The following is a 24,079-nucleotide window of genomic DNA, read 5'->3' as shown; positions in this document are numbered from 1 at the left end:
TTTTCAGTGCACCATTTCATTTTCCTAGGTCGAAATAGTTATTTTTTACCTAAAAACTCTTCTAAGTTGTGCAAATTGTGGAAAACCTAAAAGGGACTAAGGAACTCCTCTTTTTTGTGTGTGTGTGTGTCTTTTTTTTTTTTTTTTAAACTCAGGTGGTGAGAACAGTTTATAACTGATGGCAGTTTTTATAAAATAGCCTCCATCCTGATAAAATGTTACCCCCTGGTGTGTCATTTTTCCAGCTGAACTGCTGGTAGGATTGAGAGATCTTGCACACTGCTGCTTAAATAAGTAGACTACATGCTCTACGAAGAAATCATATTATTTTCTCAAAGGAGAACAAGTAGGCTCAGTGCACCAAAATTGCTTTAAATAAACTTGCAGCTACTCCAGACCTTTTTTTTTGCGCAGCTGCAGATGGTACAGTCTATCAATCAAGCTTTCCCAGCTTTGAGAATCTGCCACTGAAGCTGTCTCTCCTCTGTGCTGCAATTACGTTTTTGTCTTTTACAGAGCTTTGTAGCTCAGATATACTACTGCTGCTAATCAGATTGTGCTTTTGGGCTGCAGATAGCTTTTGGTTTTGCTCAGATATATGCGTATTAAGGTCTTTCAGTAATTTGTTAATTGAATGTGCTATTCACTTGCAGTAAATTAGCTGCATCGTGCTTTCAAAATGCAAGAATACTTCAGGGAAATTAATGCCTGCCTTATCAATGGAGTGTGTGAAGTTTAGGCTGACAAGTGGCTTGCAAAAAGAAAGGAAAATACATTGCCGGCTCTTTCTTGCCATCCTGGTGGTTGCAAATCTTGTGGTAGTGAATGGAGGTAATGCTGCAGGTGGGGGAGAGGCTGCAAAGCCTTCCTCAGCCCGGTGAGCTGATCCGTCAGCTGCCAGCATGTGTACAATACACGATCAATGCTTCTATCTGCTAACAAAGAAACTGAGTGAGCACAAACACAACATACTCTGAGGTGAGTTATTAAGTAGTACTTAACTCTGCCTCTGAGTTTCATGCTCTTGCTTTTCTGGAGACAGTCTATTATATCAGCATGTTGCCTTGCAACATTCTGGTGCACATTCTGCTGCATGTTCTTCTGAAGTAGCCTGTGTTGTCTCTTTGCTCTTTTTATGACACTAATATTTCAGCCAACTTTTGGTGTAAAAGTGACTTTTTATGCTTCTTGCATTTTCACATATCCATGCTGGACATAATGAAAGTGTAAGTTTCTGATCTGTTACTAGTTTGCCCCATCCTTGTCCAAAGATATCTGTAAGTAACTCAGGTCCAGAGGCAGCAGGTGTACAAAGCGAGGGAGGGGATGAGCTATGGCTGACAGGAACTGTGATTGCAAGCAACTGCATTGCACCCAAGCGAAGAGTGACAGCCAGAACACCAGACCTTAAAGTCAGTTCAATAGCTTTTAAAACCTTTTTGGACTTTAAAAGTAAAAATAAAAAAGGAAAAAGTGCAGCTTCCTCTTTGGCACCACTAGTTAATATCTCACTGTAGATACCCTCCAAAGCCGTGATGAAATATGAAGTTAATACATCACTAGCAAGCTTTCAGTCAGAATGATGTATTGGTCAAAGTGGAATTAGCTAGAAGGATCAATGCACACCCATTACTCTATTTAAAATAATCATTGGAAGACTCATTAACTTCTTTTTTTTCTCCTCTCTTCAAACAACATAGTGAATGAGACATCTAGGAACACCCCTTCCGCCAGCGTGTGCACCTCTGTAGCTTTAGTATATTTTCATTCGTAGCAGGATTATTAACACCTGAAGGCCAAAACCAAGATTTAACTCAACAGAATTTGCCTTCAAATCACTGAACCTGAAACCAGTTGCCTCAGGCAAGGGCAGACTCAGCTCTAAAGCACATTTTTAAAAATCAAAGGTCATGGCAGTATCTGTGTGAAATAGCATGTGTGCCAGCATAAGGCTTAGTGTCACATCTTGCCTGGGTACCTGCTATTCTCTCTGATTTTACACATCAACAGCAACTTGAAGTATTAACAGGGCTGTTTCCATTTCTCAGTTTTCCCTTACAAATATATTCTGCAGAATATACTTTGGGCAGTCCATTCATTACACGGCAAAAGCTTTCTATCTCCCAGCTCACCTCTGTCAGGCTGCAGGCTCTTGGCCAGGTTTGTCCTTTTGCATCAACTCGTATGGGAGATGTGCAATTATAGCATATATGGGGGAGATGGAAGAAAATATCATCTGTGGAGGAACAGGAATATATCATTTTTGGATCATTTAGTGCTAGTGAAGGTGAAAAACTGTGTTGGGAGCTCTGTAGGCATTTTCTTAGCTTCACAGATTGCTCAGTGTTCTGTAGTGTCGACCAGTACCTCTTCTTACTGTCAGTTCTCCTGAAAAGGTCCAAGTAAATATTTCCTACTGTATTTCAAAGCAAAGCACATGTAAACTTTTCATATCTGTTCATCCACATTCCAGATCTGGCTGAAATCTTTCACTTCCTTTTATTCAGAAATGTTTAAGAACTGAGATATTTATCCACTACCAGATTTTACAATGTGGACTTCAAAAGGGAGAGAAGAGGGAGGTGAGACAATGGACTTTGTGCAGAGCAAAAGGGTGCATACCACAAAGTCAGGATGTGTATCCTTTCTCAGTGCTGTAGACCAATGCAGAGTTCGAGCATCATCGTTCAGAAGGGTTAGGAGTAGGACCTACCCCAGCTGCTAGCTGGCTCTGAAACAATCTGTCCCCAAAGACATGAATTCAAAGAGTTTGATAAGAGATATGCCAAGTACTTCCCCTTTGCTAAGAAAAGCGTGTTTCTTTTGACTGTGATTAGCTTGGATTTTTTGAAATCCTGTTGCTATGATGTTAAAATGCATACTGTGTAGCATAATGTTTGCATTAATAGGATTCTTTTCATTTCTGTTCTAAAAGAGTGAAAATCAGGTCCTTTCCCATAGAGACTGAGGACTGGCATCTGTCCAACATTGCTGAGCTGATAAGAGAATAAATTGTTTAACCATGTTGATTGTCCTGAAACCCTACAGGACAATTTAATCTCTGCAACCTAGTTAATTTAGAATAGTCTTCTTTTATTTCTTAGTTGTTTGTACAGAGCGTTTGGAGACTCGAATGTTTGGCTGGTGAGCTATAGATCTTAACCGCAAGCTGAATGGGAGCTGAAGGCGTGTGGTTGGGGGAATATTACCTCTGACTTTCACTGCTGTAATTGAAAGTAGAATTTGACACATTGGCATCTCTCTGTGTCAGCCATTGTCACTGGCTTCAGCTGCCACGGTTAAGTATGTAGTCATTCATCCTTGGCAGACACCGTCCTTTAGAGCAGAAGAGGATGGTCTCTGGATGTTAATGCCACTGCACTCTGGGAGCAGCTGGCTTATATCGAATTCAAGGCATGCAGATTGTCTTGGCCATTTTACTTAGCAGATGGGTAAGGTTTGATAGATTGAAGATTTAGTTTCCAAGTCAAGGGCCAAATGTTGCAGAGGGAGAGAAAAGTAAATTATATCACTATTCGGAGGGGAAAGGCTCAGGTACTGTATCACGAAATTGTTGCCATTCATTTTCCTTTGACTTGCACAAAATGCATGTCATTGCGCCTTTCACTATAGCATTCTGCCTTTTGAGATGCTTTGCAATACTGTCTGTGAGCCCATTTAATGAGCTTGAAAGCAGCTGCTGCAAATTTATGACAGTTTAATAAGTCTAAATGCCAGATTATTTTTTTTTTAAGGTGGAAATGAAAATTTACCAGTTTTTATCCCCCTGAATAGGGGGGGGTTCTTCTGTTCTGTTCTTTTTTTTTCTCCATGCCCTTTCATTTCAATGCAACATATCTATTTAAACATAGTTTTAAAAGGAAAATGTAATCATTACTCCTGAGATGTTCAAGCTATTAATATTCACCTACTTTTCACAAGGTGACTGGTACCAGTGATTATTAGAGAGCTTTGTGGTGCTTCCTCCAGCCCTTCTCATTCTGTCTGGTGGGAGGCTAACTTGGCTTTTGGAAAGGCTACCTAGAGTGATGGGAAATGGGGAGAGTCTGGCCCTTTGCGTAGGGGTCTTGGAGGCAAGATCTAATGTTGCTGTATAGCCTCTCTAACTGCCTCTATGTGTATTTGAGGGATCCCTTCTTTCTATTTGTTACTGTTCCTAAAATAATCATTGTAAGCTCACTTTTTTGTGTGTGTGTGAGACATCATTTTTTTCCCCTGCTTTTTAGAATGGTTTCCATCAGAAAGAACGGTCATGGATTATTTATTTGACTTTAGCATATGTTTTAAATTATATAGCATGTGGTATAAATTTTAACACTTTATAGCTCTGCTGGGTTTGTAAAATTCAGGAGGTTCTGAGTTTGTCCTATAAAATAATCAGATGAACAAAATGCTTCAGCTGCTTAATGTACGGTGGAGGATGGAGAATGAGAATTGTCTGGGTTTTTTTTAACTCACTAGAACATGCTTAGTTACTGCCATAGCACAGGGGCCTTCTGCAGAGTAGTACCTTGCCCATTAAAGAGTATTTTCACCTGCTGTGGCTTTGTGCCCATACCAGCATGGTGAGCCTGGCTGTAGTGCTGTCTATCCTCTTACCACACTACTGCTCTGCTCCTTTGCTGGAACTTTCTTCTTTGGAGTATTAATAACTATCCTGAGAAGGTTCTTAGCTCCCTGGCCTGCCTTCTGCCCTATGGACTCTAAGGGTAAGGCTGTAGGAACAGAACTTTCAAGCAAAGGAGCAACAGGTTGTGCTTCTGAAAGGTGCTAATGCTGTTGTCGATAGAGTTCATGACTGATCAGCCTTGTTGTTCACTGAGGAATGAATCATTTCTAAGTCCTTGCATTAGATGCAGGAGCTGTAAGTAAATGCAAGCTGTCTAAAGTGATGATTTCTACCATGACTTCACTTGAACATCTCTGTTTTACGACTGGAGAATGGGGTGACTCGTGCATTACCTTTTCCTACATTGCAAATGCTTGTTTTATTCATTGAATTAATGGCAGGCCATTCATTTTCCTCAGAATGGCATGTGCATTGGATATCCAAGTCACCTAAAGGATATGATAAACAAAGAGATTTTGCTCCCTCATGTCATTTTCATCCCATATTTACCCTATGGTGAGAGCTCTGTTAGCAAAGGAAACTCCCTAATGCTATCTCTGTGTTTCTTTTCCCCTTGTGCTTAGCATGATAGTTACCTGTTTATTTCTGCTGAAGAGGATTACAGGCATTTTTCAATTACAAATGATGCACGCAAGCATTATTTATCCTGTTTGCTGCAAACCTGTAGAGTGTTAGTCAGTCTTGAGCAAAAGCATCTTGTTCAGGAAACAACATTTGTACTAGTGGTAGTGTGGGTATTTTATGGCAATTTCAGGATGGTTTTCCATCTGTCCATTACTACTCTGTGCAGTATGCTCACGGCCAGCAGCAGAGCGGGTTTGTGTTTGCATGTGAAATTCCTGTGCTTGAGAAACTGTCATTCATGATGGTTTTTCTGTGTTAGCCTCTTAAAGGAGAAGAGGGAAACTCATTACCTGTCTCCCACAGGAAAAAAAAAAAAAAAAACAAAAAAACTTTGTTCACCTTTGGCAGGCATGTAGAATAGTAGTAGAATCATTGAGGTTGGAAAAGACCTCTAAGACCATCAAGTCCAACCTTCTGCCCAGCACTTCCATGACCACTAGACCATGTCCCAAAGTGCCACATCTACTCATTTTTGCAACTCAGGTTGCATGAAGCCAGAGTGCTGAGACCCAGTTACAGACGTGTGGTCTTTCCCTGCTGGCTACAGCATACATGTGTCATGTAAAGTCAGTCTGAACAATTCACTGCTGTTTTCCTTTAGGATATATTCATAAGATAACAAAACAAAACAAAACAAAAAAAACCCCAACCAAACAAAAACCCACAACAAAACACTATTGTAATACAGATTATGCAATAGAGAAAGATAAAAACAGTTTGTAGAAAGATACAAGCTCAAGCTTCATGACATGGAGTCATAAAGGAGGTCAGAAGGGCACTTCTTATTCTGGAGTCTTTTGTCCTTTTTTTCCTTCTGCCCTCTTTTTCCTCTCCTTTTTTTTTTCCTTTTTGCCTTCCTTTCTTTTAAGTATCAGCTGTTGTCAGAGACAGAATTCTTCTGTGGATAAATCTCTGATCTCAACCAGCATGGTAGCTCCAGGCCAGTTAAACCAGAGACATACAGCAATGGGGATAGAGCTTGACGTTCTGGGTTTCAGAAACCTCCTTTTCTCTGTGAATACAGGCAGAAAGAGGATACAGAGAAGTGAAAGGAGCAGGAAAAAAAAGGAAATTCAAGGGTTTGTTGTCTGTATTTTTTTTTAAGAACTTGAAGAAAAAAAGATATAAGAAAAGTTGTTCTCTGAAGCCTGAACCATTCCACTAAATGAGAAAACTTTTTTAATGGTCTTGCCAATCAAATGGTTGTTGTGAAGTGTGGGAGAACAGTGTGTGTGTATAAGGGAAAAAACGAGGAAAAGCATCTGGAAGGAAAAATAACATAATATCCCATACTGACATCTCCACAAGTGGTACTTGTTTGCCTGTGATTTTTAAAGAAACATGAGATCCCACTCCCCATACCCTTGGAGAAAACATGATTACAGATACACTGAGCAATTGCTTTCCAGCCCCCAAAGAGATAACGTGACTGTTGATTTCATGCTACTGAAGAGCACAGCACATTTGCAGAATATGCTATCAAAAAGATTGCGTAGCTGGATCTATATAGGCATACCACCTCAGCAGATTAAAGGAGCACTGCCAAGGCTGAGGTTAAGAATTGATCTCCTCTGACAGAAAATCCCAAAAGGAAGAGTTTTAACCTTTAGGATTCTTTCCATCTATTTGCTTTCTTCAAAATTATTGCAGCTGTCACCAGAAATAAAAGCAAAGCAGATAAAATGCTTTGCAACTTATAGTAAGGAAACAACAAACAAAATAACTGAAATAATAGAACAAGTAATTAAAAGTTGTTCACATCCAGTGCAAGGTTTTTCTTACAGTCTTATATTAAATCACTGGTAACTTTTAAAAAATGATTTTAAATTTTTTATTTATATATATGTATATATATTTAGTGGTATCTATGGCTTAGAAAAACTTGAATAAATGGAAAAGATGCAGGAATGTGTCTTGCAACATCTCTGCATTTGTTGTGCTTGCTCTTGATTTGCCAGAAGCCAGTCAGAACCTCCAAAGTGGGTCATGGGGTTCAGTGTACTGTGATTATTATTTATACAGAATTCAAAGTGTACAGAGCACCCCTTTGGGCATATAAAAGTTCATGCTTCAAAGAGCTTACAGCCTTCAGGGCTAATAATATTGTTGCCAGTAATACATAAGCTGTATATATTTCAAAGCTGCTGTTGCTGCTCTCTTAATTTTACTTCATATCTTGCCCCACCTGATTGTGGCAAGTTCTGGAGTACTGTGATGACAAAAGGATCTTCCATTTCCATTTAAAACACCAAACTAAAACAAACCATTTTGCCTCTAGACAACCATGGAAATGTGTCTTGAACATAGCAGAGCAGTTCAAAGGCCAAACAAGAAGAAAAAAAGAAAGGTGGTTTGTTGTTGGATAAGAAGATAATGAGGTTTCTAAGATTCCTAATTAGTCATGGGGAGGAAGGATGAGAAGAGACATGCTTGTGCTTGTGAAACTTGGGCAGTGAATTCCAGTTTTCTCCTCAGGCCATTAAAATTTGTGATTTTTTAAACAATAGTACATGTTTTGGATCTGCTGCAGTCAATGATGTCCTCTTCCCAAGATGGATCTGCACTTATTGCAACAGTGTGTTCCCTGCTGGTTACAAGGTCCTCTCTCAAGGATTTCTCCTTTTGTCTCTACTCATTTCCTCATATGTTAGTTAATACATGGACTTAAAGTGATTCAACTCTGTTTTTCTTCATGACATTGCGATCATGGGCAGGCAGCAAAGTACAGAGGAGCTCTTTTGAATTTGATATGTTTGCTCATTGGGAGAAGTCCATCCAATAATTATCAACACTGCTGAGGGTTTTGATAATGACTGGTGACACAAGCAAACAAAATAAAAGAAAAGAAAAAAAAAAGTCCCATATGGAAGAGAAGAGGGTACACACCAGTACTTATTTCCCAAAAAGTAAATCGGCAAGTATCTTAAATAATGGAACATCTTCACATAGATTGTGAGTTATTCCTTCAATGCCTCTGAAGAGGAAAAAGGTTAAAAAAAAAATTGCATTATTGGTTCTAAATTCCTTGGCTGTGTCACAAATAAGTGACAGAAGTGATGGGTTTAATTTGTAAGTTGTGGAGTTCAACAGTATTAATTTTTCCTGCCTCCTTCGCCTCCTCCTTGTAGTGCTGGGTCTCATGTGGACATGGGTGATTATGGGGTGATAGAAGAAATACAGCAGGATACCAGTTCTTGGTCTGGCAATGCAGGCAATTACATTGTCAAAACTATGAGATTTCCTCTGGATCATCTTTCAAAGCTTTTTTCCTTTTCCCTTGTCCAAATGACACTAAAATTAATGAGTGCAAAAATATGAATAGCAGAGATGCCAAGGCCCAACTCCGATTACTGCTGAAAGGGGTCCGGCTTCACTGATTTCAGTGGCAGCTCCAGATGTATTCCTGTATAGGTAAGGGGCGAGCTGGTCTGAGATAACTTCTGTCTATCACAGCGGTTTTCCTCTATGAAAGCAGAAGTAGATGGAGAAAAATAAGCTTGCTATTTTTTCTATATTTTAGGCTTTGCTAGGCTGATAATATGGCTAATGTTTTAATGAATTCAGAGGACGCTTTCTTTTGATTTAACCTTCCTTATTTTATTTTATTACGCCTTGTATCTTTGGCATTTGGTGAAGAGCCACTGTAAATGTGAGAGCTAAGCGGCTTGTTAGATAAGATCTTTTTTTTTTTTCTCTTTAGAAGATTAAACTGAGACTGTTCTGCCTGATGCCAGAATAGATGTAACCAATCCTGTATCCTTTGCATGTAGGTCAGTCAGAGGGACAATCCAGCACTGGATCCCATTATCCATGGGTTGAAGGGTGTCGTACATCATGGTAAGTAGCTGCTTAAACTTTCTTGTTGCTGGGAAGGGGAGAAGGGCAGGAATATTGTCCTTAAGGGATCAGGTCACCCCTGGAAGGACACGGTGAGCCTGTACATTCCTCATTCACTGATGTCTAAGGGCATCACAGCCATTATTTGATTGGTAAAGATCAGAGTCATTTGTTACCTGAAAATGGTTTGGGGTTAACAGTAAACAATTTGTTTCTTTTCAGTCAGTGCTCTAGAACACGTAAGTTATCAATCAAACCCCACTACAATATATCATTCATATTAGTACTTCGAAGGCAGCATTGATGCTCCAGTCCTGCTATTTATCTTCTGTTTGCTCTAAAAATACTTCTCTCAGAAGTTTCTATTTGTTTATAAATTATTTGTCTCTCAAATTTAGGGAGCTGATAATGAAACAGAAAATTAACTCTCTATGAAAATTAATTAAACTTTGCAGCAGATGAACATCTTTCTAGTGCTGACATAAATATGATCATTTGGCTGTTCTGATGCATACAAACCTATTATCCTTGAATTCATAGCAGGCACTGAAATAAATATTAATATATTTTATACTTCTATAACCAGTTTTTACTTAGGAATTTTCCTGAAACCTTATCAAAGGCAATGCATCATTAGCAATGACATCAAGATGCTCCAGTTCCCAAAGTACTCTTGTCAGGTTTTAATATAATGATTTGTAAAGTTTTAATAGTCTCATTGTAATTCAAAAGGCATCTGCTGGAATGGTGCTAGGTACTGTAATAAATCTCCGTCCCATCTATGGTGCTGTGATAAAACATCTTTGCACCTTTTCTGAGGATTGTCTTTAGACATTAGCTAGTGCTGCAGAGCTTAACAAACAGGTTTTTTTCTCTTGACTGCAAACTTAAAACTAGTTGACAGTGTTGGATTAAAACAAATAGGATTTTGGATTAATTGCTCTACTTTCAGAGTCATTTAACATTTCAACTGGGAACACTAATAAATCCAAAGAAAGTGAAAAATAGGGTTAAATAATAACATACCATAAGGTCTTTAATTTAAAGGATTTTCCATAGGTTTTGCTCTTTATAAATTGCCATGTGGTGCTGTGAAATAAAAACACCACACTGAGATGAAAAACTGTGTTGTTTTCCACAAGAATAGGTGTTATTATCTAGCTCCCACTGGGTAACAAAACAGACTAGCAAAAGTAAAGCAAGGACAAGTTGGGCTGCAAGGATTTTTTCAGTGGCTATATAGTCTGACACTCAAGTCAAGCTGTCATTTAACTGGGCCAGGATCTCCTTTTAGCTTTGTTCTCCATCTGCCTTCTCTTTCAAGACTTTCACCCCCTTGCAAACACCAACAGTGTTTCAGCCATCTCAGCTTTTACATTGTTCCCTCTCTTGCTCCTCACTGCTGCAGCCAAAATAGCAACTAGTGCATAATCACACTGGTGTCTCCTAAGAGTGTTATTCCATTTCCAAAAATAATTGTTTGGGTAAGATGCAACATGGTCCCAAGGTTGTGATTCCCTGACCACATAATGATTAGTCCATCTTGGTGCTGCCTACCCTCAGCAAAATCTGGGTGGATAAAAGGCATTTATTTTTGTTTTGCTCACAATACCAGAAGGCTGCTAGTGTTTCAAGTAAAGGAAATCGCTTGATATATTTCAATAGCTTGTTTCCTTTTCAAAACATTCAGGAAGAAAAAAAGGAAAATCTTGCTTTCCTTCCTGTTTCAAAGGCTATGATTAAAGACTGATTTTCTGAAGTTCTTTTGGTCACTAGAGTAAGGGAATTTCCTCCTACAAAGTAGTTGTTCAAAGAAATTGTTAAATATGGATGGAACACTTCAGTGAAGAATATTCATATCGTCTCTCTCTTTTAATGTCATTATATAGAATAATAGTAAAGATGTGAGCTTGTATTCCAGACACTCTCATTTCTTTTCTTGATGTAATTTGCTTACATCTTATGTGAGCACATTTTTTATGAATTTATCTGAAAAGACTCTTCCTGCCTCCCATTTGGCTGTGTTCAACTGGCACCCCAAGGCAACATGGAATTTTTGGCTGAAATACAGTGAAAAACTCTTGTGGTTTTTGGATAGAGTGGTTGGATCAAGCAGGGAACTGACAAAAGGAACTGGAGAATGGCAAAATTGAAACCTTCAGTTTCTTTGCCTTTTATAACGTTTCCATGCCCATGGTGTTTTAAGGTGGCCATCACAATACAGACCACAAGTCTATAATGTAGAAATCTAAAGCACATACGAATGTTGAGACAATGGCCTTGCCTTCATATATCCTCTGCTGACTGGAGACATCACCGGCCCCTCAGCTTTGCTCCTCCTGTGGGCTTCAGTGCATCTATTTAAGTAAGATCTTCCTTCGTTGGTCCTTCCAACCCACAGAGCATCCCTCCTGAGTTATGCAGAGCAGTCACTCCTTCCTCACAATCATTCAGTTTTCAAAGAGGAACACACCCTCAAAAACACTCATCGTCATCCTCGTGTCTTCATTTGCCTTTTAGTGGTGCTAGAAGGCCTGCTCCTACATGAGGAGGGTGTACCCACACTGTAGGGTGTGTAGGGTACCCACACTGGCCTGTCTCCATAATGGTGACAGAGCCAATGACCCTCAGTTAGATGTAGGGCTGGTACTGAGGAACAGTGAGCTGGATTTTGATTTTTCTTTGCATAGCTTTTCATTTTTCCTCTGAAGTTCTTGTGTTCCTACAGTGTCCTTCCAGGGGTAAGTGAACAATTAAGTGTCAGAAGGACTTTCTGTGGAAGTGAAAGCAATTTTTGCTTGAGGTTTCGTCAGGGATTTGAATTACTTACTAATTTGATGGAACATAAATAATTATGCCCTTCACAGTGTCACCAGCTTAGCAACGATGGTAGAGAAATGCACACATAAAAATCAATACAGGCTTAGTTGCTGCTCAGAGTTGCTTTATTCCTTCTTCTTCAGGCATAATTTTGTAGAATCTTGATGCCACATTAAGCTTAATTTTACATGAGCAACCATATAAAGTTTCTTAGCTGGAGGGAAAACCACCAAGCCACCTAAAATGTTTGGATCTATGGTAGTGCTTTTGGGTTTGCCCCGCATCTCCCTGCTGAACAGTACGTTCCGATCGCATCAGCGGTCCCCAGCTCCCGCATCCACCCTCACAAAGCATTGTAAAGGCACACGAACACCGAGGAGGCTCTTTTCAGAGCTGTCAGAAGCCTATTGCTGACTTTAAAATTGCTTTCAGTTTTGTGCTCTGCCAAGGATTTGTCACACCTCACACGCCAGCGAGGTGCCTGCTATTCTCACTCCTGCTTTCCTGCACCGTGAGTGCGTCTGCCACGGGGCCCGCCAGGGACTGACAGCTGGGAGCGTGCAGCCTTCTCCCTGCAGAAGGGATGGAGCAGGGGCAGGCATGACAGGAATTTTCTCGTGCTGACTTGCTGGCATCTTTCAGCTCTGACTGCAGGAGGTCTTTTTTAGCTTCCCTTCAAATGCTCTTCTCATCACAAAAGCTGATGGGAAAGGTCTCCATCAGTGCTGGGTCTGGTGGGATGATGCATGTCCTTAGTTGAAGTTGGCTCGTTAGGTAAAGTAATAAAATCACTGGTACCTGGCTGCTCTTGCACTATGTATGGGACAGCGTTGGTGCTGCAAATCAAACTGCCTCTGTTTGGCAGCTGATGTGGTCAGCTGAGTTCCCTGAGACCCTCTCTGCTCCTTGTCCTTCCTCATGGATTCTCAGGAGCATAGTGCAGGACGCAGCTGCTCTTGTGCAAAGGTGGAAGAGGCTCCCAAAGACCTCAGAGAATACTTGTGCCCTTGTGGCAACAAGAGAATGTGAAATATCAGGTTATGTCTTATGCAGTTGATTTGCATTAAAATGGCTAATAAAGCTTTTGTCTGCTGCGTGCTTCAGCAGGATCTCAGAGGAACATCTAGCAGGATGGAGTTACAGCACAGAAACATTGCTTTTTCCTACTTCTGCTGTCTTTGGTTTGCCCTTTTTGGTACCATTTTGTGTGTAAGCCTCTTAGAAATGCTTTTTCCTTATTCTTACCAGCTGCCTGAAAGACATTAAAATGAGTTTCTTGTCCTGATGTCAGTTCTGAGGGCAGCTCCCAGAGCTGGAGGCTGTGCAGCATTTGCCCTCTCCCAGCCAGGGCACAGGTGCTCTGCACAGTCCTGTTTCACCATGTAGGCAAATGGTTGACAGACCCTGAGAAAATCTTTCATGGTGTTGGAAACCATGTTTTGTCACTCTGTCTGTTCTCTGCCTCTGTTACCAAGAATCTACATGGATCAGCAGAAAATTATTAGCAGAGCACAAATAAATTACCACAGCAGAAAAGCCTCTATTAATGTCACAAAAATGGGACTCTTATTCCCTTCCTTGTCAAAAGTGAGCACTGAAAATCAAAGTGCAGCCAGATCAAAAGCTTAGGTACAAAGTGAATCGATGGCATCTGTTGCTTGTTTGCAAACATGGGGTGGGGTGAGGGGAAGAGAGAAGCCTTTGTTTATCTAAAAGGGAGTTTGGAAAAAAAATCTTGCTTTTTTCTTCTTCCTTTGTATTATTAAAATGCCATAACTTAGGCTCAATATGGAAGAGAGTGTTACCTTAGGTCTCCCTTGAGATGGGCAAGAGGTGTTCAGGCAAGCTGCTGGTAACCACCAAAGTTTCAGGGGCTGCTGGGGAGCCTGTACCAAGGTAGAATGGAAACAGAATTGTTTTAATAATGAAAAAGGATAGAAGGCAAATATGTTGCGCAGCTCTCCAGTTGTTCTAGGGGGGGGGGAAGCCAATGAATAACCTGTTAAAATAAAAATGAAGCAATCTAGACAGTGTTAGTTACCCTGTGGATCTATCACACCAGAAGGCATAATAACAAGAAAACACCATTAGCAGCATGACAGGTTTTTGCTTTTGTTTTTAAATTTAACCATAACACCACCTGACAAGCTGTTTGCTTTCTGCACCAAATATCCAGGGGCTGCAGAGGGTGAGATGTGATACTGTGGGACCGAATCTTCTAAAGTAAAACTTTGAAGAAAGCAGCAGCTCAATTTGGAACAAGGAAGGCCATCAAAGGGAAAGCAGCACAATGTGTTAAACTGAGAGGGAAATATGGAGGAGCATTTCTTTTTCCTCAGGGATGATCTGAATATATTCTTTTGTTTTCTGATCTGTTCTTGTGTTCACAGTCAGAGTAGCCATGTGAAAGAGGCCAGGGCAGGATTGCTGTGGAGCAAAGGGGAGGAGGGAAGTGGGAAATGAAGATGAGAGCAGAGGTGATAAGTTCACACCTTTATATAGGGCAGCTCTGTGCATAGCTGCAGGGGTCTGTATCATTTAAAAGCACAAATGATGGAAGTGTTGGAAATCTCTGGTCCTTCACCTGTCTGCTCTGCAGAAAGCAGTGCTGGGCACAGCTGACTAAAGACCAGCGAGCTGACATAGAATTAATATACTGCACACAAAAAGTAATTCAAACTAACAAAAAGAAGATTGCAGCTGTTTAAAGTTAAAAATTAAGGTTGATGCTGAAGGTGAATAAAACACCTGCAGAGGAAAGGAGATGGGTGCTTTGTTGCTGGGTTTTGATGGTGTTTGCTGAGAAGAGAAGGGGAGATGAAGTCTGAGAACATGCGGTTTTGCTCTGGCTCCACTGCAGCAGCTGTGAACAGCCCATGCTCCTCTGGCTTTCTGCCTTACTTCACCCTATGTCTGCCAGAGCGTAGCTTGCTCTAGGGATGCTTTTTAGCTCTGAACATCTTGTCATAATTTTGTTTTCCTCCTATCGCTGGAGCCTATTCTGTATTTCTTAGTTTCTGTGTCCTTCCAGCCTTGGCTCTGTGTGTACCTCTGCCTCAGGGTTAGTTTTGTGAAACCTGGAGCATTCTTATCCCAGCCTGGAATGGCAGCAGCCTCTCTGCAAAGCTCCGCATCAGCAATGATAAGCATTAAAAGTTCAGAATTTTATTTTACATCTTTAAAGAGTTAAGACCTGTCATCCCCAGCTAAACCTTTTCCTCCTAAGCTATTTCAAAAGGAGTGAGAATAATTAATCCTGAGACCAACACTGGGCATGGAAATATTGAATATTTTTTTGCACAGGAGACCTTTTTTTACTTTCCTCCTCTTTTTTGATACCACCTACTGGTTGTCTCATATTAAATTAGTCTGCAGATCAGTGTTATTATCTCATTCCCTTCCCCCCCCCCCACCATGCTGTGCCTTCTCTGTCCTTATAGTACCTTAACATTGTTCAGCAGAGGCTCTCTTTAAAAAAATAAAATAAAATAAAAGTGAGAAAAATAATTGCACAATAAATGACAAGAATTACCCTGACTCCAAAAGACTGACAGAAACTGCTCTTCATGCTATATTTACACAGCAAGTACTCATCTGCTGACCTTTTCAGTTAGAGTAACATATAATATTTGTAATCTCATCTTTAAAGTCACCACCGTGAGCCTGGGCTCTGGCTGTTGTGTGCAGCCTGCTTTATCTGGGGAGTTCTGGCTCAGTGGGTGTGTTGCATGGTGTCCTTTTGATTATTTTTGTGTGTTTGCTTTTTAAATGTTTGAATGCAGAAGCTTTAGAATGACTTGGCTCGTTGCAAAAATGAAATTGGCAGTAACATTGTTTAACAAATTTGGGAGACTTTCAAAGCTCTTCATATTAGTATTGCAAATTTCAGTTATTCAAAGTGTAGCTGGGTAACGTTTCCACCTATCAGGCATTGCACATACGTTAATTTTGGAAATAAGCTCATTTTAAGATATTGTTTTCAATGCAGCCAAGTTCCTGTTTTCTTACAGAAAAACATGATGAAAGTCCCAAAGCATTCTATGAGATATAAATGGACTTGGCATATAGTTGTTTTCTTGTGATCTCCAATCCAAGTTTCTGTTAGATTTAAACAGAATTTTGATCACAGATAGTTGTGTGCTGTTTACCTGCGTATCTCAAGAAGCCTCTTAATCTGCAGTGATTTGGTTAAAATTCTTCAGATCTGTCTTTATCCAGCATTTCATAGAATATGTTTTTGGCAAGTCAGTTCTTGAACTCAAAATATTCAACTGATGGCTCTTCCTATACTCGGTGGCATCAGCTTGTGAAAACTGCAGTAGCTGGTGGACACCCACTACTGGTATCTGGATTATGATCTGATTTTTATCTCTGCTTGGAAAACTGTTGTGCACAATTCAGTATTGGTTTACATCTAGTGGTGGTGCTTTTGACAGATAAAGAGTGTAAATAGGCCAACTTTCTAAAGCTATCCTGCAATTGCTCTGCCTTTGGGTTTGGATGTATGAAAAATGGCCTTTGGTCCCATGCAAAACAGTGGGGAGATTAACCAGGCAAAGCAAAGGATATACAGGCTGTGACTTTTCATGTTGCTGTTAGGGGAGAAGGACCATGAGGTAGACATCAGAAGGTCAGATTTGTTACCAGCTGGCTCTGTTAATATTTTGTGTGTGTGTATGACTGTAGGCGTTAAAACACAATATTGTCCTTTTATGGTGTGGAACCCTCAGTAGCTTAAACGTCACATTCATTGTCTTAATTGCCAGCAATGGATGTGTGGTACTTGCTAATTTTTCCTTTGGAAATATTAGAGTCAACACTTTTTTTAAGAGCCTTGGTGCTGTAAACAAAGAAATTGTCTTTACTGCATTTAGTGGAGCATCTACAGATATTTTGAGTGCTGCTCTTCCCTGCATTGCCAGGGAGTGGTGGTCACAGCAGCACATTTATTGCTGCTTTCCCAGAACAATGTCCTGTAGTTTGAGAGCCTATCATTAGGGTCATGATCTCTGGGACTCTGGTTTCCTGGTTGTTTATTTTAATGCTTGGGTGCCATCTGCATTCGTGCGGTGAGATAGTAGCAGGTCAGAGAGCAGCAGAAGAGGCTGCTTTGATGTGGGCCTCTGGTTTCTGTGTAAGAACGAGTAGGTGGCTCATGGATCTGGTTTGCAGCATTGATTGCAGTGGTTCACTGGTATTTGCAGGTGGAAACATGTTTTCATTGGTGCATTTTATTACTTTTGCCAGTTATTTCCAAGTACCTGTCAGCAAATCCTGTCTTGTAGGTGATGTAGTTCCCAGCCTTGTCCACTTTCCCCCTTCTAGAAACTCCTTACTCTGCTCAATCTGTTCCCAGCCTTTCAGGCACAGTTTGTGCCCATTCCATGGACTGAAAATGGAAAAATAGGAGCTGGTCATAAAAGACAGTGAAGTCAAGAGTTTGATATTTCCACACTTGTTCTTTCCTATTTGGTAGGAAATATATATATATATATATATATATATATATATACACACATATGACTATATGTATATGTATATAAAATATTTCTACCATATTTAGTGAAAGCTGTTGCTTAGCTCGCAATTATTCTCCTTACAGTTTTACCACAACAATAACTGATTTAAAATTGAAACTTTGAAAGCAACATGACTTGAAAATCCCATTTTCAAAACCATCTCAGGCTCTTAGGGAGACAACTTCATGGCATGTAGTGTTGCAGATACCCCTGAACATATGGGACATAGACTCCTGAATTTCCAGTTCTCTTTTTATTTGAGCTTCACATGACCTGTTTGTGACTCTGGTTTCTAAAACTCTGCACCATGCATCTAGATGGAGCTGATACAAATGAATGATCTCTTTTCAAAAGTGTTAGGCTGCTCTTAAAGCATAGTCAATCGATTATAATCTATTTTAGTAGTCACTTTAATCCAATTATATGTGTTTGTTTGTTGTTTTTTTTTTTTTTTAATCTTTGGAATTAATTAATGAAAACTTACTTCACTGTTTGTAGCCATGAAAAATTTGCTTGAGTACACCCTGCCCTACTTTAACTGTGTGTTGGAAAAGCTACTTTTTCCTCAAGAAATAGTCTTTTTCACAGCTGACTATGACTTTCCAAATGCTCAGGAAAAAAGCCACCCTAATTGATAACCAAAATTTAATCATAGCTGGATACTTCCAGTTTGCATTCAAATAAGGTATTTCTCTGTCTAAATAAGCTTCCCTTGGTTGATTATTCATATTGTAGTTCAAAATGTTTAAAAATGAAAGACAGAGTTGGATGAAATGTAGACTACTTAATACAGTGTGTATTTAATATAAAAGTCATGCATTATTCATGTTTGCAATTTGAATAACTTTGAATTTAGCATCCCTCTTCTTCATCTTTTCCTTTGATGAACAATTAATTATTAAAATATAATATTGTCAGCATATGGCACAAAAAATCCTTGAAAGTGTAAAATGAGCTTCGTTCTCCTGCCATCCTTTGATAAAGGGACACTCCATATTCTCAGTTTCTCAGGGAATATTTGTCCAGCATCTTAAGCGATTGCATCATTCTAAATAAAATGCTATAAAAGTTAAAAAGAGTTGTTAGTTTTAACTGAAACATTTTTCTGTTCTTCAATGTAAGAGGAAAACTCTTTTCAAAAATGTGCCTCTGCCTCCCATCTAGTCCATGTATAGTCACTGGCTGTTAACTCAAAGAGGATATTTGCAAGTTCAAACACTTCTTCAGATTCGTGGTGGTCCACTGTGTGCTCAGCTTCCATATGGAGAGAGGCAGTTTCTTAAATAGAAAAAACCCTCATCATTTTGCTGTGAGGATGTGTGTGTGCTGCATTTGGAAATCAAACCCTGTGACTGAGTTTGCAGATTTTCTAACCAATTTTTCCTGCATAAAAATAAGCCAATCAAATTAAATACGACCTTTTGCTGTGATTATGACTTCTTGATTAGAATCTCTTTGAACTTTGGCCAATCATATATATTTTACTATTTATTATCTAAGCACACTTTTTTTTTCCCCAGATAGGTTGTGAGGAGGAAAAAAGGTGGTTTATTATTTTGTTTTTCTTTTTGGTGATGCAAAGTAGGTGATACCTGATTGGATTACAAGGAGAGAAATTGTCAATGAGATTGCAGTATTCTGTTACAGTGTATCCTTTGATTTTAATATAATTACTCATCTTTTGGAATGCTAAAGGCTATGAAAACATTGCACACCTGTTGATACTGTGCAGAAGAATAGAGGATGTCTGAAAGGCATCAGGTATTTGCACCTTGCAGCAGCAGTGGAAGGAAAAAACTACCCCTGATTATCAGACTGCTGCTCACAGAGGTATAGGCAACTCTTGATTTGATCAAGACTTCTAGAAAACTGTGGGATGCTATGAAAGTTAATTCTGCAGACTTCATCCTTCTTTTCCTTCTGACTCTGGAAGATATGTGTGTCAATCACCAGCCTACCTGCCTCTCCACTCTGCTGCAGGGAGTGGGCTTGCTTAGCAGCTCTGATGAGATGGAGAGAAGAGTGAGTTTCTACTACAGACTACAGCTACACAGACATGGATTCTTGTTTGAGGCACGAGGAATGTAGAAAGTGAGGAATAGAGATGTATGGGAGAGCCTTGCATGTCAGCATGCCCCGGGGCAGTGAACACCTTTGCACAGGCTGAGAAGAAGCTTTGGTCTGTGAGTCAACATAAATTGCAGAGGATAAATGCTGTGGGATGGCAGGGAAACTGTCTTGCCTGCAGCTCTTCCCTCCTTTCATTTATTTATTTTTCTTCACAGTGTTAAATATTACCAGTTTATCACTGTTGTTTGAAGCTAAATGCTTTCAGTTCTTAGGTTTGGAATTCAGGCTGTCCAAGGAGCTTCTCGGAGCAGGGTCCCCAAAGCATTGGACCCTGGGAAGGCATTTCCTGTATTAGGGAGAAAAGGTTTTATCCCTGAAACATATTTCTGGTGCTGTGCTGACTGCATCTAACAGCACCCCTGGTGATGCCTGTGTGGCCAGATGCAGGCACTCCTAAATGAGCATTGTCTGGGTGCTACTTCAAGTACTACATTGAATTTCAGAAGTTTCTTTCAGCAATGCTCCTCAGCTCACCCCCACCCCCCTGCCCAGCAGCTCCCAGATAAGTTTGTCTGAGCAGCATTGCTCTCCTCGCTCCATCTCAGCAGCACACAGAGGGACTGACTCCATTCTTCCACCCCTTTGCCCTGCTGGTGGGAATGGGATGGGTTCACTATGTTGGTGGGGCAGCAGCAAGCTGGGTCTTGGCAAACCCTCACTGCCATCAAGCTGAAGAGCCATTTACCAAGTGCTGAAACCAGTGAGCATGGTGTTATTTCTATGCTAACATAAGCCCATGGGATAACGAGGGCTTTTCACACCTGCACACATTCAAAATAGGAGGGCTCATGTTCAGCACAGGATTGACTAGCATTTTGGCTGCTCTTTTAATAACCAGCTCTTACAACCCTTCCTGATACGCTGCTTTCCTCTTTCATTAGATATATATGATAAAATATGTTGTTGCCATTACACCTTGTTAGGCTGCCTATCAATGTGATGTCTGTTTTGAAGACATGTTAAAAAAAAAAATGTGTAATTCTACTTGTCAATCTTCCCTGCAGAGAAGGAGACCTTTCTGGATCCCTTTGTGCTGAGGGACCTTCTGCCGACATCGCTGGGGAGTTACTACCGCTACGCAGGTTCTCTGACAACTCCTCCGTGTAGTGAGATCGTGGAGTGGATCGTCTTTCGGAAGCCTGTTCCTATTTCATACCATCAGGTGTGTTTATTTTGTTAGTGAAGTCCATCCCTTGATTTGCCCTCTTCAAGGCAGTGTTTTCAAAATCTGCCATTTTAATTTAAAGAACAAAAACTTTTCTGTTGACAGAAAAGGAAGTGTCGGTGATATTTTTTTTTATGGGTTTTTTTTTTTTTGTCTCTTAAGTAATATTGTTTCTGAACATGAGCCATCAGTCCTAAGAAGACAGTACAACATGAAACCCAGTTTCCTTTCAGTGATTTATTGGGTATTGTTTTTGTTAAGATTAAATTAAGCTGTGATGTAAATATTTACACAGAGTTCCTTTTCCTTTTTATTCTTTGTAATTGAAACTTTCCTTTCAAAGTAAAGTGAGTGATTTCAGTTCTGCTCAGATTTAGTAATTTGAACTAATTACATTAGAAAAGACATCTTTCCATTAATTCTCCATGCTTAACTGTTTTTATAACACAGTAAAGCTGCCATTATGTGCTCAAAGAGCTGGTGCACAAATCTTTAAAATTAGCACACAGCAGCTTCTAATGCAAATAGATGCAAGGGCTGGGATTTGTCTGGGGAGGAACACTCCCAATAAAGTAATGGCTAGATGGAGTCAGATGTTTCCCAGTTAAGGGTATTTTGACATTGGAAAACTGTTGTCTTTAGAAAGCTATCCTGCTGAAGTTAGTTTTTCCTTTTATTCATCTGGGATAAGCCACTGAAAGCAAACCTTTTAAACACGCTAATTGTGTAAAGCAAAAGTGCATAGTTCCCTGGGTGATCCTAGCTGACAGATGCTGGTTCTCAAAGGCTGCAAAAGGAAGAAAAGGGATCACCATGCCCCTGCTCCACACTTTTTTTCCCCATTTTCTAGATCCTGTTTCTTCTCCCATAGACTCTCTTACCTTTTTTTTTTTTTTTTTTTTTTTTTTTTGAGCACCATGTTGCATCACTTCATCTGGGACCATCCTGGAGCTGAGGGACATGGCAGGATTCATGCATCCAGCCACACCTACGCTGGTGTTATTTTGCCTTATTCACAAAAACATGACATTACTGCTCATGTTCAGCCTCTGGTCAGCAGGAATCCTTTTGCTAGAGGCTTTCCACAGAGCGCTCTCTGGCAGTGCTGGGCACATTACGTGCTTGTGCAGCCGACTGGGCTGGCTGAAGCGTGGGACTGTCTGCACATGGTCCCGGTTGAATCAGACCCTTTGTTTTTTTTCAGGCTATTTCTGTGGTTATCGAGATCATTTTGAATTCTGTCCTTGCCTGCAGGATCCTTGCAATCCCTTGTAGCTTTTCACTACATCAATAAGTTTACTGTTTATTATTTGCTGGCTGCAAGGCCTGGCCCACACTCAGTTTTTATACACTGTGTATGCATCAGGTGGGTCATGACTTCTTTTTTCTTTCTCTGTTTTAGCAAATGCAAATAAACTGGCAAACACCAATTATGGCCATCACTATGATGGTGTAAAGGTACTTTATCCTGGTATAGCTTCTTTCCTGTGCTATGCAATAGTAACTGTGCCAAGTCAAGCCTTTAAAATTTGGCGTTGTGCTGCTTTATGCACACGTGTGGTTGAAGGGCTGGGAATTCTGTGTGTAGACAGACTTTCATTGATACTACAACACATGTAGAATAAATAATAGTATTCTTCCCCTTGGCAGCTCTAGATGGGTGTATTTTAAGAGTCTGCCACCCTGCCATTGCTATGATTATTATTTGTTCTTCTAACAGAAATAGTGCAACATAATCCATTGCCATAGTTTAACCTTCTTTATCACAAACCCTGTGAAGCAGCCTGTAATCCCAGAGGAGGAAAGTGATATTGTTTAAGCTTTGTGGCTGTTCCAATTAAATCCTTGCTTTTGTGCAAAATACCTTGCTGTAAAAAGAACAGAACTGAAGTGGTCCATTTGTGGAGGCTTCTCTGTTTTATTCTCAGTGCTTCATCATCATCATCTTTCTTGATAATTAGACAACAAAACAAGACAAGCTGTGTCACCCTGCAGATGCATTGTAAAGCTAAGTGCATTCAATGACCCAGAGCATGGCATTATCTCTTGTAATGCATACCTCAGACTATCTCATTGTGCTTATAATGGTTTCAGTATTTTTAATTGCCATTTGTATATCCAGCCCTTAGAAAACTGTGCACATCAGGCTTTAATGTTTTGTAATTATGTGACTCTGAGTTTTAGATCAGGTTTCCCTGTATCTACAATAGGCTTACAACAGCTTTTCATTCCTTCCTCTGAAGAGAAGCTCTTGTACTCCTTGAGGAGCGTGAATGTAGCTTCTTGACTGCAGCTCTTATAATTTTTTTTTCCTGGCAGCTATAGATAAGTTAATTTCTCATTTGTGGTAGATAATATTTTTATAGTAAAAATGAAGTTGAAATTACTTTATATGTACTTTGACACGTAAAAAGGGTAAGGTTAAAAATCATATTTGAATTGGCAGTTGTTAAAATGCAATTATACCTCCCCAAGGTAGCATGGCAGAACAAAATATTTTAAAACTTCTCTCTGAAAGTTTTAAAAATTCAATTAATGTCATGGATGTATAAGCATAGAGACTTGACTTCAGAAAAGCAGTTGCTAACCAAGTTCTTGTAGCTTTTATAAAGTAACCTTAAGCCCTGTTAGCTGGCTTCATCATAGCTGTTTCAAGAGCATGAAGTGCAAAAGATACATAAATATTCACAAGAGTTTTTTGTCTGTGCTTTCAAAGAAGGGCACACAGCAGGATCACTTGTTGGGTATTTTTCTCAAGACAAGTGTGTAAGATAATAGTCCCTTTACCCCTTTTATACTTTTATAACCTATCTGTCAATGCATGTGAGGGGCTCCTGCCAATAATTATGAAAGTTTTCAAGATGTTTCTCTCAAGAAACAGAGAATTGTAGCTGAGAACCAGGGGATAGAGCATTGATCTAAGATGCAGAAAAAGTATGGTCCAATTTCCACCATCAGTACCTGCAAGGCTGGAAGCTGTACCTGAGCTGCTTGTCACACCTCCCTGCTGGTAACCTGATGCACCTCTGCCTCAGTTTTCCTGCTTGTACAGTAAAAATAGTTGTGATGAGGTGAAGATACTGTTAAAAATGTACAGGCCTGAGTTGTGCTGTTGTCTCAGAGGTGATTACCTGTAGTTCCCTTGGTTTTTGTTTCCCTAATGTTTTAGTGCAGAGCTGCCAAACTCAGGATTAGTCCTGTGAGCTCCATGCTTTCTCCTTCCCACTGTCCATGTGCTGCTCCAGTGATAATGTTCTGATATTTATCTCCATTCGTTGGCTCCACATACCACCCAGTCCAGAGAGATTTACTTTTGAAATGAAAGGTGTAAAA

At 40.0% G+C, this 24,079-nt stretch overlaps 1 protein-coding gene across 1 annotated transcript in view; it reads left to right on the top strand.

The window, feature by feature from the left end:
• PTPRG (protein tyrosine phosphatase receptor type G) overlaps nucleotides 1-24,079 on the top strand; it is a 413,314-nt gene that overhangs the window by 289,319 nt on the left and 99,916 nt on the right. The window contains exons 6-7 of the mRNA XM_054387705.1: nucleotides 9,046-9,112; nucleotides 20,586-20,743. Of these exons, the coding sequence (XP_054243680.1) occupies nucleotides 9,046-9,112; nucleotides 20,586-20,743 (225 nt within the window). The remainder of the gene's footprint in view (nucleotides 1-9,045; nucleotides 9,113-20,585; nucleotides 20,744-24,079) is intronic.

The sequence above is a fragment of the Indicator indicator genome, chromosome 15 (genome assembly GCF_027791375.1).
Source record: "Indicator indicator isolate 239-I01 chromosome 15, UM_Iind_1.1, whole genome shotgun sequence".
NCBI classification, from domain to species: domain Eukaryota; kingdom Metazoa; phylum Chordata; class Aves; order Piciformes; family Indicatoridae; genus Indicator; species Indicator indicator.
The sequence above is the reverse complement of the archived record's forward strand: the minus strand, read 5'-3'. Positions and strand labels throughout refer to the sequence as shown.